We start from the raw sequence: 13,358 nt of genomic DNA, 5'->3' as shown, positions 1-13,358 counted from the left end.
AAAGCCTTCTGCACTTCTTTCCACTAAATAATCGTGTCTCTAAGTAACGTCGAGCCCTTGATCTCTGCTGGCAATTTAGCATAAGCAGTGTGCAACAATGCCGGAAGGGACCATAGCGCAGCCAAGGCCCGCTCCACTCTCAGTTTGGAGAAAAATGTAGAGCAGGGTTGCTTTTTAAGATGAAAGCAGTGGCGTTCTACTTATGGACCATATTTTTAATGGTCGTGTTCCCCACAAATTACATCTTATGTCAAGACATTTTTGCTTTCATTTTACTCACCTTTATTAGTTCATTGTCCATAATTGGAATAAAATAGTCGTCAATGTTGTGAGCTTGATCAAAAAATACATCATTTGTTTGTGCATAGTTTATGATGGTGTCAGCAGCTGAAGCCAGGGTAAAAGATATTTTCTCCATCGAAAAAAGAGCTAAAATATAAATGAATACATTATGATTTTGCTAAATTACATTTTCAGTAATATCCCATCATTTTGAAGTTTTCCATAGATTAAAGGTAATAAGTTACAATGGCTGTTCTTGAATGTATCAAGCTTGTAACTACAGGGATCACTTGTACTCAAAGCCTATTTAACACTGGGTACTAGATGTTTAGTGCTAAGTGAGTATCAAGAAAATGATGCAGATAATAAACCTATCCTAGAGAGTTGATTCAGGCAGAAATTACAAATTACAAAAACTGTTATCTTATGTGCTCACTGTAAAATACTGCACATTGCTTTTTTGTGGGTAAAGTAAAAAAAAATCCCTTTAGATGTTGGCAAATGAGCACAATCTTGAACAAGCAGATGTCTCACCGTTTCGTGATATGGAGGATTTAGCAAGGGAAGGCCAAAATGGGGAGAGCCAAGGTCCCTTTACTGTGTTACTCAAGAAGAGTGTGAGGCCCCCACCCCATCTAGGGGATTATATACATGTATAGATATATTTGTAGATGTAGCCACAAAAGCTCGCTGAAACTTAGAGGGACAAACAGTGAGACATCAAAACCTCACCTATCAGGAGAGACAGGCGCTTCTTCTTTGGAATCTGACTCCCCTCTGGTCATGAAACCCTTAGATAAGGGTGATAACTACATGGTGGTGGGCACGGAGGAGTACAGAGATTTTCAACAACAAAGACTGCTATAAAAAGCTGCTAAGGGATCCCCCAAAATGTTTCAGCGAGGAACTATTACAGATATGAATGAGGGCCAAGCAGGACAAACTAATTGATGAGACAGGATTTAGCTATTTGAAGCCAGAAAGTTTGCTCATTTTGGGGTATTTCAAAACTGTATAAGGGATTTTCACCCTTAAAAGGACACTGTATCATATCGGGAATTGACAACCTCATTCAGGGACCTAGTTAATTGATAGTGTTCTGTAACCTTTGTGTGCACTACCATAATATGTAAGGGACACAACAGATGTCCTAAGGAAGTTCTAAGGAGGGCCCACATGTGGAGAAGGAGTGTTACCTAGCCTCCCTCGATGTGGAGGCCCTCTATTCCTCCTTTTCCTATCCTAATGGATGTGGGCTGTAGAATTTTTGTGCAGTATGCGACACATAACGATTTTGTGGTAAGATTGTTACAAATAGTCCAGACAAAAAACTACTTTTGTTTAAAGAGGCAGGAATCGCCTCACACAGAGTTACTTTGTGCCTTGTCCCCGGCAGAAAGCATGGCTTAAGTTTGACGGTACATAGAACCCAGAAAAACATTAACAAGTCAGACCACTGGTCAGGTTTACAAAATGAGACATTTTGCAAATCTCAGCACATGGGGGTCATATATCTCCTCACATGCACCTGTCCCAAAAACTTTGGGAGAAATACCTCAGCAACGATACAGTTCAAAGATAAGCATGACAGTCATAGTAGTAAAGACCCAGATACATACATACAGTTGTGATATTTCAGATGCATACCACCTCAGGAGGAAAACATCCCAGGGACAACTTACACCTGGTTTACATACGGTGCAAGACAACTTTCAAACTTCTGTTCTCCTGGATAGCTGCCAGCCCTGAAGACAAGGGGACATGGCGAACAAGCTGATTTTACCCTATACAACCCTATACAAGCTTTAAGCCAAGGAGTTCACTTTTACTAGGTTTTAAGGGTTTGGGGTCAAATCAGAGGTATTTTGCATACCTCTTTGTAAATTTTGCATACCTCTTTGTGTATTTTGCATACCTCTTTTTCTATATGCTTCAGGTACATACAGTGATTGTTACAAAAAATTCTGTTTCAGTAGTGCCTGCTGCCTACTTTACAAATTCTATTCATGCTAACAAAGGGTGCAAAAAGCTTACAGATGGTTATATAAAATATACAGTGGTCATTGTTGACAAAAGTTGTCCTTTTCATGTCATATACTTTGATTATTTTATTTTTTCTTACAAATGACTGCATGCATCTTTACATGTCAAATGTTTGTTGAATGTTTTAGGGCATGCTATTAAAGTATTCTAAGAATACAAAGTTGGACACTGATTTCTAAAGATATTAGCTTTTTATACTAAACATTCCTTGGGGCCAACATTGACAACAGCTGTATGATACACAATGAAAGCTATTTTAGTATCTTCTAACAGATATCATATAAAATGACCAGGGATAACAAGTATGGATGCTCTCAAAAAGGTCAAAACAATGCAAAATGTCAAAATGTAGTATAAAACTTACATCCATGTGTAGTCTGATGGTTTGATAGATAAGAAATGTATTCCTTAGTGTCTATATTCTTTATCCTAAACAAACAGTTTTAACAATTAGATTGTTAATGTATAGAACAGTAAAATATATATTTATATATATTATTATAATTGTATATCATCCTTTGAAATAAAAATACTCTAACACTCACTATGGTATGCTGCTAGTTCATATTAGCATGAATGTAAGGATTTTACTATACTTTGTGTAAAATATACCATTCTTATATTATTGCTTATTTTATAATCTGTCTTTATAACCCCTTAAGGACATAGGGGGAGATTTATCAAAACCTGTCCAAAGGAAAAGTTGCTGAGTTGCTCATAGCAACCAATCAGATTGCTTCTTTCCTTTTTAACAAGGCCTCTGCAAAAATGAAAGAAGCAATCTGATTGGTTGCTATGGGCAACTCCGCAACTTTTCCTTTGGACAGGTTTTGATAAATCTCCCCCATAGCGTTTTTCCACTTTTGTTTTTTTCCCTCCTTACCTGTTAAAAATCATAACCCTTTCAATTTTTCACCTAAAAATCCATATGAAGGCTTATTTTTGCGCCACCAATTCTAATTTGTAATGACATCAGTCATTTTACCCAAAAATCTACAGTGGACTTTGGAATTTTTTTTTTCACGTACGCCATTGACCGTGCAGTTTAATTAACAATATATTTTTATAGTTCGGACATTTATGCGTGCGGCGATACCACATATGTTTATTTTTATTTACGAATTTTTTTTATGGGAAAAGGGGGGGGGGTGATTCAGACTTTTATTAGGGAAGGGGTTAAATCATCTTTATTAAAAAAATTTCACTTTTTTTTGCAATGTTATAGCCCCATAGGGGACTATAACATGCAGTACATTGATTCAATACACTGATCAATGCCATTGCATTGCATTGATCAGTGTTATCGGTGGTTGATTGCTCAAGCCTGGATTTCAGGCTTTGAGCAATCGCCGATCAGACGTGCAGAAGGCAGGTAAGGCACCCTCCTGATGCGTCCTAGCTGATCGGGACATCACGTTTTCACCGCAATGGTCCCGATCAGCCCGACTGAGCTGCCAGGGAGCTTTCACTTTCACTTTAGACGCGGCAATCTACTCTGCCAGAACAGCGATGTCTGACATTAGCCAGGACCCACTGTGTTTAAAGGGGTACTCTGGTGGAAATCTCTTTTTATTTTTAAACAACTGGTGCCAAAAGGTTATACATATTTGTAAATGACTTCTATTTAAATATCTGAATCCTTCCAGTACTTATCAGCTGTTGTGTCCACTAGAGAAAGTTGTATAGTTATTGTCTGACACCTCTCCTACTCTGGATAGTTCCTGACATGGACAGAGGTGTCAGCAGAGAGCACTAAGGTCAGACAGAAAATAACTATAACTATACAACTTTCTCTGGAGCATACAGCAGCTGATAAGTCCTGGAAGGATTAAGATTTTTATATAGAAGTAATTTACAAATATGTAACTTTTTTGCAGCAGTTTCCGATTTCCACCGAAGTACCCCTTTAAAGAGCGCTCAGATTCTAAGCGTGCCTCATATAATGGGAGCAGGACTAGGGCGTACAGGTACGCCTGATGTCCTTACAATGTTAAAGCAGCCTGTAGTCTGTGTATGTTAGCCACATTTTTTTTTTAGATGGTGGTACCAGCAGTCAGACAATTATTTTGTAGAAAGGGGATATGTGTTAATGTTCGAACAAACCCTTTAAATTTCTAAAACTCTGTTTTAGTAATATGGAGCTCTAATCTTTATAAAGTTATAGGAAAAAAATTATATACACAGAATGTCAGACCTAAAATAGCATTATGCTTAAAGTTGAGTATTGACTTTATGTTAATTATCTATATTTGTACCATTTTCATATCAGTCCAATACATGAACAACAATATATTCACTGATTCTCAGGAAATCCTCTAATGTGCAAATATACACATCGGGAGTCTAATTAGCAACATTTTTTGGATTGTGCAAAAGGCCCTAAATATAATACGTACTGTTCTCTGAGTTCATACAGAGCTTTCATCTCTTCAGATATGAGAAATGGTGTTTGTTCATCTTCAGTCTCTTCCTCGGTTTTCTCAGGTGTATTCGACTCAATGGTATCCATAATCATGTACTGAAAAAGTTCCTGGATTTTCACACAGCAAAATAGCTGGAGGCAAAGAAATCCTAATGTTTACATTTGTAATAGCGACATATTAAAATTTGCTTTATGGTAACAAAAATGTCTAATGTGTTCCACTGGGTAAAATACAACGGTGAGAACTACAAGAAAATAATTGCATCAACAGAATTTCTCACAAAATAACTAATAGAGACAGTGCAGAGCAGCTCTCAGGACAATAAAACAGGCAGCCGAAGTAGATTTCTTTCATGAAAAATCTGCCGCATGTTCTGTGAATCGCACACAATTCCTTTGTGTAAGCAGTGAGAAAATGGTAAATGATCCAACTAATTTAGGGCCCAGCATTATACCAGCACGGATATACTAGTTTATTATACTGCTTATGCCTTGTTAAAATCGCTTTGCGATATTCATATAGTGAAATTAGCCTATAATACCCAGCCAGAAGAATTAACTTCTTTGTAAAAATTTGCAATCAAATTGACTGAATATTTAGATGGCCTTATTTTTTACAACAAAAACTATTATGTGAATTTAAAACCATACAACCTAAAATGTCAGAATATCCCTATTCAAGGCATTTATATTAATTTATACAAGACATTTTCTGAAGGATATTGGATAAGTTATAGATTGCAGGGGGGATGGGTGACCTAGTGAATGACCTGCAGAGAGCTGGGACCAAAGTTACAAAGGCTACAATCAGTTGAAGAGTATTGGGAGAATGTCATATGGTCGGATGAAAGCAAAGTAGAACTTTTTGGTATAAACTCAACTCACCGTGTTTGGAGGAGAAAGAATGCTGAGTTGCATCCAAAGAACACAATACCTACTGTGAAGCATGGGGGTGGAAACATCATGCTTTGGGGCTGTTTTTCTGCTAAGGGACCAGGACGACTGATCCGTGTAAAGGAAAAAATTAATGGGGCCATGTATCGTGAGATTTTGAGTGAAAACCTCCTTCCATCAGCAAGGGCATTGAAGATGAAATGTGGCTGGGTCTTTCAGCATGACGATGATCCCAAACACACCACATTTTGAAGGTCCTGCAGTGGCCTAGCCAGTCTCCAGATCTCAACCCCATAGAAAACCTTTGGAGGGAGTTGAAAGTCCGTGTTGCCAGCGACTGCCCCCAAAACATCACTGCTTTAGAGGAGATCTGCATGGAGGAATGGGCCAAAATACCAGCAACAGTGTGTTTCATTCTCATTATGTCTCTCATAGTTGAGGTATACCTATGATGAAAATCACAGGCCTCTCTAAACTTTTTAAGTGGGAGCACAATTGGTGGCTGACTAAATACTTTTTTGCCCCACTGTACCTCAAACAGCTGGATAGAAGATAGAACTGATGTAGATGTTTATGTGGATTCAAACAAGCAACCTAATTTATGTCCAAAGTCCAAAATAGCGTATTTTTGGTCACTTTTTATATAATGAAAAAATGAATAAAAAGGTATAAAGGATAGCAGTCACCACCTTGGAGGATTAAGCAAATCTTCTCTTTTATTGCATGTGAATCATAATATGCAGCGTGCAGCAGAAGACATGATTCGCAGCGGGCAAGGACGCCATGATGATGACAGCTGTTTCGTAGGAAACTCCTACTTCTTCAGATCAGAATGAGGATCTGAAGAAGTAGGAGTTTCCTATGAAACAGCTGTCATCATCAGTGCTTGGAGCGCCCCGGCATCCTTGCCCGCTGCGAATCATGTCTTCTGCTGCACGCCGCACTTTATGATTCACATGCAATAAAAGCGAAGATCTTCTTAATCCTCCAAGGTGGTGAGTGCTATCCTTTATACCTTTCTATTGGAAATTGTTATTGAGTGTTATGTGCTTTATCGGATTTAGCACCCCACCTAACTAGCTATTGCACAAGGATTTACAATATAGACGCAATAGAGCAAAGTGCTGGACTACCGGACTTTTTCTACTAACCAAAAAAGGAATAAAAAGTGATCAAAAAGTCTGATCAATACAAAAATGGTACCACTAAAAACTTCATATCACGGGGCAAAAAATGTGCCCTCAAAACGCCCCGTACGCGAAATGGTATGGACCTACAGAAAAAAGATAAGGTGTCATTTTTACCAAAAAATGTAGAAACGAAAGCCCCCGAAAGTTACAAAATGGTGTTTTTTTTCTTCAATTTTGTCGCACAATGATTTTTTTCCCCTTTCGTTATACATTTTTGGGTAAAATTACTGTTGGCATTACAAAGTAGAATTGGTGGCACAAAAAATAAGCCACCATATGGATTTTTAGGTGCAAAATTGAAAGAGTTATGATTTTTTAAAGTAAGGGGGAAAAAATGAAAGTGCACAAATGGAAAAACCCCTGGTCTTTAAGGGGTTAAAGTGGTTTTAAGGTTAGTGTAAAAGTTACAGCAACATACAGTAACAATGGTAACTAACAGCTTGTTTCAAAACACACTGCCCCATACATTTTAACCTTAACCCCTTAAGGACGCAGCCCTTTTTCACCTTAAGGACTGAGCCCTTTTTTGCAATTCTGACCACCGTCATTTTACGAATTAATAACGCGAAAAAGCTTTTACCGAATATTCTGATTCTGAGATTGTTTTTTCGTGACATATTCTACTTTATTTTGGTGGTAAATTTTCGGCGTTACTTGCATCCTTTTTTGGTGAAAAATCCCCAAATTTCATGAAAATTTTGAAAATTTAGCATTTTTCTAACTTTGAAGCTCTCTACTTGTAAGGAAAATGGATATTCACAATAAATTTTATTTTTCTTCACAAATACAATATGTCCACTTTATGTTGGCATCATAAAATGGACATGTTTTTGCTTTTTGAAAAAATTAGAGGGCTTCAAAGTAGAGCAGCATAGAAAGTGGAAACATACAAACTAATCCGACATAGATATTGGAACAGACCATCTTGAAAGGCCACTTTCACTGTGCCATATAACTGTAGACGATGAGGAATCCACTGACACCTGGCTCAACATCATATTGTCACACTCTTCCTCCTCCTGAGATAAAGGATAGGGGATAAGATGTCTGACCCCTGCAATCTCTCATGCAGAACCTACCTGTCTCAGCTGCATAAAGTGATGATTGCTCCGTGTCTGAAGACTCACGCCCCCTCCCATAGACTTGCATTTAGGGGGCTGGGTGTGACATCACAAGGGGGAGGAGTCATGATGTCACGATACTCTGGCCCCGAGGTCGTGACTCTTCAGACACGGAGCAATACAATACATCTGTCTACAATGCTCTGCTTTTTGTTGTAGACGGTGTGAAATATTTCTATGGCTGGGCTTGTCAGCGCAGTCACACTGCTGGGATCTGTTGTGCAGCAGACTCACTGGACACAGTAATGCAGGTCAGCCCACTGCACAATGCTCAGCTTTGTGCTGTACAATGCTTTGCTTTGTGTTGTAGTGTGAAATCTTTATTTGGCTGTAGTCTCATAGGGGGAGATTTATCAAAACCTGTGCAGAGGAAAACTTGCCCAGTTGCCCATAGCAACCAATCAGATCGCTTCTTTCATTTTTCACAGGCCTTCATAAAAATGAAAGAAGCAAGCTGATTGGTTTCTATGGGCAACTGGGCAAGTTTTCCTCTGCACAGGTTTTGATAAATCTCCCCCATAGTGAGCTGTTCTGTGCTAACTACTCAGTTTGTCTCTCCAAGATGGCGACCACAGTGCAAAAGGTTTTATCAGTCCTTTTAGACCCAAACTTATGCTGCGTCTTGATTGGCCAGGGTGCTGTATCCAAGCAATGACTGGCAAACCCTGGTCATGTGGTATTCTTGGCTACCCTAATGTCATCTCAGTGTGCACTTCTGCTTATTTTGTGGGAGTTTTTCTTTTACACAGTGCACCTCATGGTATAACTGACACAGGTGGGGGAATATTCAAAACGGAATTTGTCTTTTTTTGTGTAGATTATTGCCAGATTTGTTAAAAAGTGGCGCAGCACACATCTTCAAAATAATTCTGCCTTTTTTGCACCAGGGGCAATGATTTGTTTTAAAGAGACATGGCCTCGGAAAGGGTGTGTGTTACATTTTCAAAAGTCTGCATTGATCGGTTTTTATTTATTTTTCATATATATATTTACTTTTTTGCATTATTGCTAATCTCTGTGCGGGATCATGAACATTTTATTTTAATAGTTCGGACAATTCTACAAGTGGTGACACCAAATATGTTTCTTTTTTCTTTGTAAAATGGGAAAAAGTGATTTGAATGATTTTTATTAAAGGAGGAGCTTATATATATATATATATATATATATATATATATATATATATACAGTGATCCCTCAACTTACAATGGCCTCAACATACAATAGTTTCAACATACAATGGTCTTTTCTGGACCATTGTAACTTGAAACAAGACTCAATATACAATGCTATGGAATCTTCAAAACGTGTCATTGGCTGGAAGAACCGACCAATCAGAATGGACATTTCACTGGTAAAACCCTGTATTCCTAAAGTGCAGGCACTGACTGGTTTCTGGTAGCACCTCCTACAGTACAGCGAGGTAATACATGTTCTATACTCTTTACCTCTGCCAGGGTTACCAGGTGATGGCGGCTCCATGTTACTTTTTTTTTTAGGACATTGCATGTTCTGTACAGGACCCTGAAGAAGCTCCTGTCCTCTACATAGACCAGTGTTTCCCAAAGTGGGTGCCTCCAGCTGTTGCAAAACTACAACTCCCAGCATGCCCGGACAGCCTTCGGCTGTCCGGGCATGCTGGGAGTTGTAGTTTTGCAACAGCTGGAGGCTCCCTGCTTGAGAAACACTGAAATAGACAGTGATTACAGCTCCCAGCAGATCTTTATTACTTTTATATGTAAGGATTTGTTTTATCTGTATTAGTTATCTACTTATTTTTCTTTAATCCTCACTTTTTCCTATTTTTGGATGACATTTTGGTGGCTTCAGAACCAATTACCAGGTTTCCATAGATATTGGTCTCAACATACAATGATTTCAACATACAATGGTCATCCTGGAACCAATTAATATTGTAACTTGAGGGACCACTGTATATATATATATATATATATATATATATATATATATATATTTATTTATTTTATTTTCCTTTTTTTTTTTACTATTTATTTTATACTTTTTAGGTTCCCATAGGGAAATATTATAAGCCATAGCATAGCACTGATCAGTGAAACTGGTACTTTACTAGTACAGTGTGTTTGAAGGAGACTGTATAAGAAGAGTGACAATCAGGAGCACAGAGGTAAGGAGGAGACCTCCGTCTGCCATTTTAACTTACCACCATCTTCATTTTTAGCCTTTAGATGCCATGATTGACATTGGTCATGGCATCTAAAAGGTTAATGGCAGACATCAGTGTGATCGTTCATGTCCTCTGCTGGCGGTGAGGTCCAGGTTGCTCATAGCAGTCAGTACTCACAGTCTATGAAGCCAGTGCAACTCCTACACTCGCTTCATAGACAGTAAACACTGCAGGACCTAACTGTATGTCCTGGTGTGTTAATTACAAAGCTGCCAGGGTGTACGTTAATGCCCCATGTAGTCTAGGGGTTAAGTTTTGTGATGAGAATGGAAATTGCAAGATTTTAACCTTATTTTAAAATACACATAGTAAAATGGAAAATTACAGAATAAAAAAAAATTCTGATAAAAACTCCCAAAAATATGTTTACCATATAAACAATATTTAATTTACTGACAACAGGCTGTCACCGGCAGAATGAACCAGTGTGCACAGCAGCAGACACTCTTGTCATCTATTATAAAGGTGTTATGATCCAACACACAGGAAATAGTGAATAAAGGAACATATGGATAAAAAGGACACATTGCCCAATTATGTAATGTTTTTTTAATTGTTTTATATAGTTACCGTACTGCCGGGTTCTGAAGCAAGCTGTTCAATAGATGGAAAAGGTTTTTTAGGCAAGAGGCAGAATTCACAAAATGACAAGGTGGCTTCCATTTCCCTTGGAGGATCATCTTCACAACTCAGTGGGAGCTAGAACATATTAAAAAACAAAAACAAATACATAAACAAATTGAATTGTGTTTGAGAGAAGTCTGGAGTTTATACCTTTGTTCTATTTATTCACATAGCCATTGTTGTACAGAATGATTTTGATAATTTTTTACTCTTGGTACATGAATATGGCTATGGGGAAAATAAATAAAAACTGTCTGGTTCTTAGGCTGCATTCACATCTCGTTTTTGAAATATGGTCCCCGTATCTGTTTTTTTGTAAAAAATGTCTCATAACCAGACCGAACCGTATACAACCGTATATACCTCTGTACGGTTTTAAACCGTATATGGTTTGAAAACGGATGTCCGGTTGCATATGGTTCAATACATTTTCAATACATGGTTTTATGTTTGTCCTTAATTAAATAAAGTTCTTCTTGTTCTATTTGTGGGAAGAACTTTCGGTGTGCACTGCGCATGTGCAAACTGCAAAACCGTATTGTACAAACCAGATGGAACCGTACGCACATACGTTTCAGTACGGTTCCCATAGACCACCATTTAAAAAAAAAAAAACATTTACGGGTTGTATCCGGTTTTTCACCCGGACTACAGTTTTGGGTACTGGAAAAAAATGGATAAAACCGTAAATGATGCGAAATGTAAACAACCGGATGCTACGGTGGGCATACGGTTTTCTATGAAATGTCTATACATACGGTTTGCAATACGGTTCCATACGTTTTTTTCACTGAAACCGGATATGGGAACCGTATTGCAAAACTGAGATGTGAATGCAGCCTAGACAGTTTTCATTTAGACTAGACTGTGTAAGAGTGCATTAGAATTTTTAACAGTGGCTCAGACAGTTTGAATAGGGATAGGGGATAAGATGTCTATGGCTGGAATACCCCTTTAAAGCTAAATCTCTCCCTTATATAAGAATACAAATACTGTATATTTTATATTGCATATTCTGCCAAAACAATAAAAAATTTAGGACTCAAAAAACGTTCCCAAAAGATTTTGCGTAAACATAGGTTACAGAAATAGTTCCTGAAGGAAACAGCAGCATACTCAAGTAAGCTCTAAATGAGGATGACTGAGGAATCACTGTAGGTCACTGTTAATGACTTACAGTGCTTACCTGCTCAAGTGTCTTAGTGCCATCATCTGAAGCCCATCTTTCTACAATGTTTTCACTATTCACGCAACCTAGAAGAGATAAATTATGCAAATAATAATGTGAATATAGCAGGTTTATCTTGCATTGAGTCATATTGGTTATGCGATGGTGCATGAGTTATACTATTTAGTTTTCCGAAATACATACATCAAATGAATGTACTGGATGGTAATGATCACAGGAAACACTGACTACTAGTGGTCAGGTCTGAACTTTATGTACTTATCTTCACTTTGATATGGATGATCATACAGTGGAGATGTTCTTAATGTTCTTTCGTATTGCACCAAGATCATTTGTGCCGAGCATTCTTAATAGCAAATTAGAAATGGACATCTTCTCTAGAACATCAATCTGTAAATGTTTCAATAATGTATGTGTAGTCAGAAGGCTCGGCTAGATGGCTGGTTGGCGGCATGCCAGGGTCTGTTATAATGAATGTTTCAAATGATGAAGGTCAACTCAAAACTATTTCCCATTAAATGAATAGCTAAAATCAAAAGTGGGCCAAAACCATTCAGCTGCTTTACCCTGCACTTGAAATGACATCTCTCTTCCTTTATAAACACTTGTACGATGCTAGCTACACCTGCACTGGTATTTCGGGCAGCACAACTATCACTGATGAACTGAATTGTAATCTGTTTGTTTTTGGAGAAAATAGAGATTGTTGAGAATGTTCAGTTCTTACAATAATCTGACAATTATCTATGTGTAAATTGTTTATTAACACATGTTGTGCATTAACTGTATTTATATAACGTGTTAAAGACAATTTGACACTCTGTTCACCCACACTAAACCTAATATACTGGCTGAGACTGCAGGGGGGGACAGCTTTACAAAGAGGGGTCACATACTTAAAACCATTTAGTATATACAGAGTTCTTGCACTGTAATCTTGCTGCTGCATTGCTATCAAGATAGCATTGGAGACGGGAAGCTGGCTCACCCAGCTCCCCGGTATTGCTTATGATCATTATGCATCAAAAGGGACATGAAAAGGTCACAGGCCAGACCTTAACACATTAACACAGGTGGGATATAGTTACTTAAATCCTTAAATTTGCAAAAACGTATAACATTTTGTCCAGACATGTCAAAAGTTTAGATCACGCTGGGTCTCAGTCCTGACACCTGCTGCAGTAGAAAGTAAGAACCCGGTAAAGTGCATGGCAAAGCTTTTTTTACTGACAGTCTTGCTGCATCATCTGATTCATTTACTTTGTTATTGTAGGTGTGGACCCACTGTGCCACAAGGGGCAGCCAACCAGGTAGGCAGAATGGGGTAAAATGACACTTAAGATAGCATCAGACACAGCAGAGCTGATTAAGGTGTTTATTAACAGAG

The 13,358-nt window shown here is 38.1% G+C and overlaps 1 protein-coding gene across 7 annotated transcripts in view; it reads right to left on the bottom strand.

The window, feature by feature from the left end:
- ERICH6B (glutamate rich 6B) overlaps nucleotides 1-13,358 on the bottom strand; it is a 173,795-nt gene that overhangs the window by 67,680 nt on the left and 92,757 nt on the right. For all 7 annotated transcript variants that reach the window (XM_056555409.1, XM_056555407.1, XM_056555406.1 and 4 more), the window contains 5 exons: nucleotides 11,969-12,036; nucleotides 10,729-10,857; nucleotides 4,722-4,879; nucleotides 2,690-2,754; nucleotides 281-429 (listed from right to left, as the gene is read on the bottom strand). In XM_056555409.1, coding sequence (XP_056411384.1) covers nucleotides 281-429; nucleotides 2,690-2,754; nucleotides 4,722-4,879; nucleotides 10,729-10,857; nucleotides 11,969-12,036 — 569 coding nt within the window. The remainder of the gene's footprint in view (nucleotides 1-280; nucleotides 430-2,689; nucleotides 2,755-4,721; nucleotides 4,880-10,728; nucleotides 10,858-11,968; nucleotides 12,037-13,358) is intronic.

The sequence above is a fragment of the Hyla sarda genome, chromosome 2 (assembly GCF_029499605.1).
Source record: "Hyla sarda isolate aHylSar1 chromosome 2, aHylSar1.hap1, whole genome shotgun sequence".
In the NCBI taxonomy this organism is placed as follows: domain Eukaryota; kingdom Metazoa; phylum Chordata; class Amphibia; order Anura; family Hylidae; genus Hyla; species Hyla sarda.
Note: the sequence above shows the minus strand (reverse complement) of the source record. Positions and strands in the feature narration are given on the sequence as shown.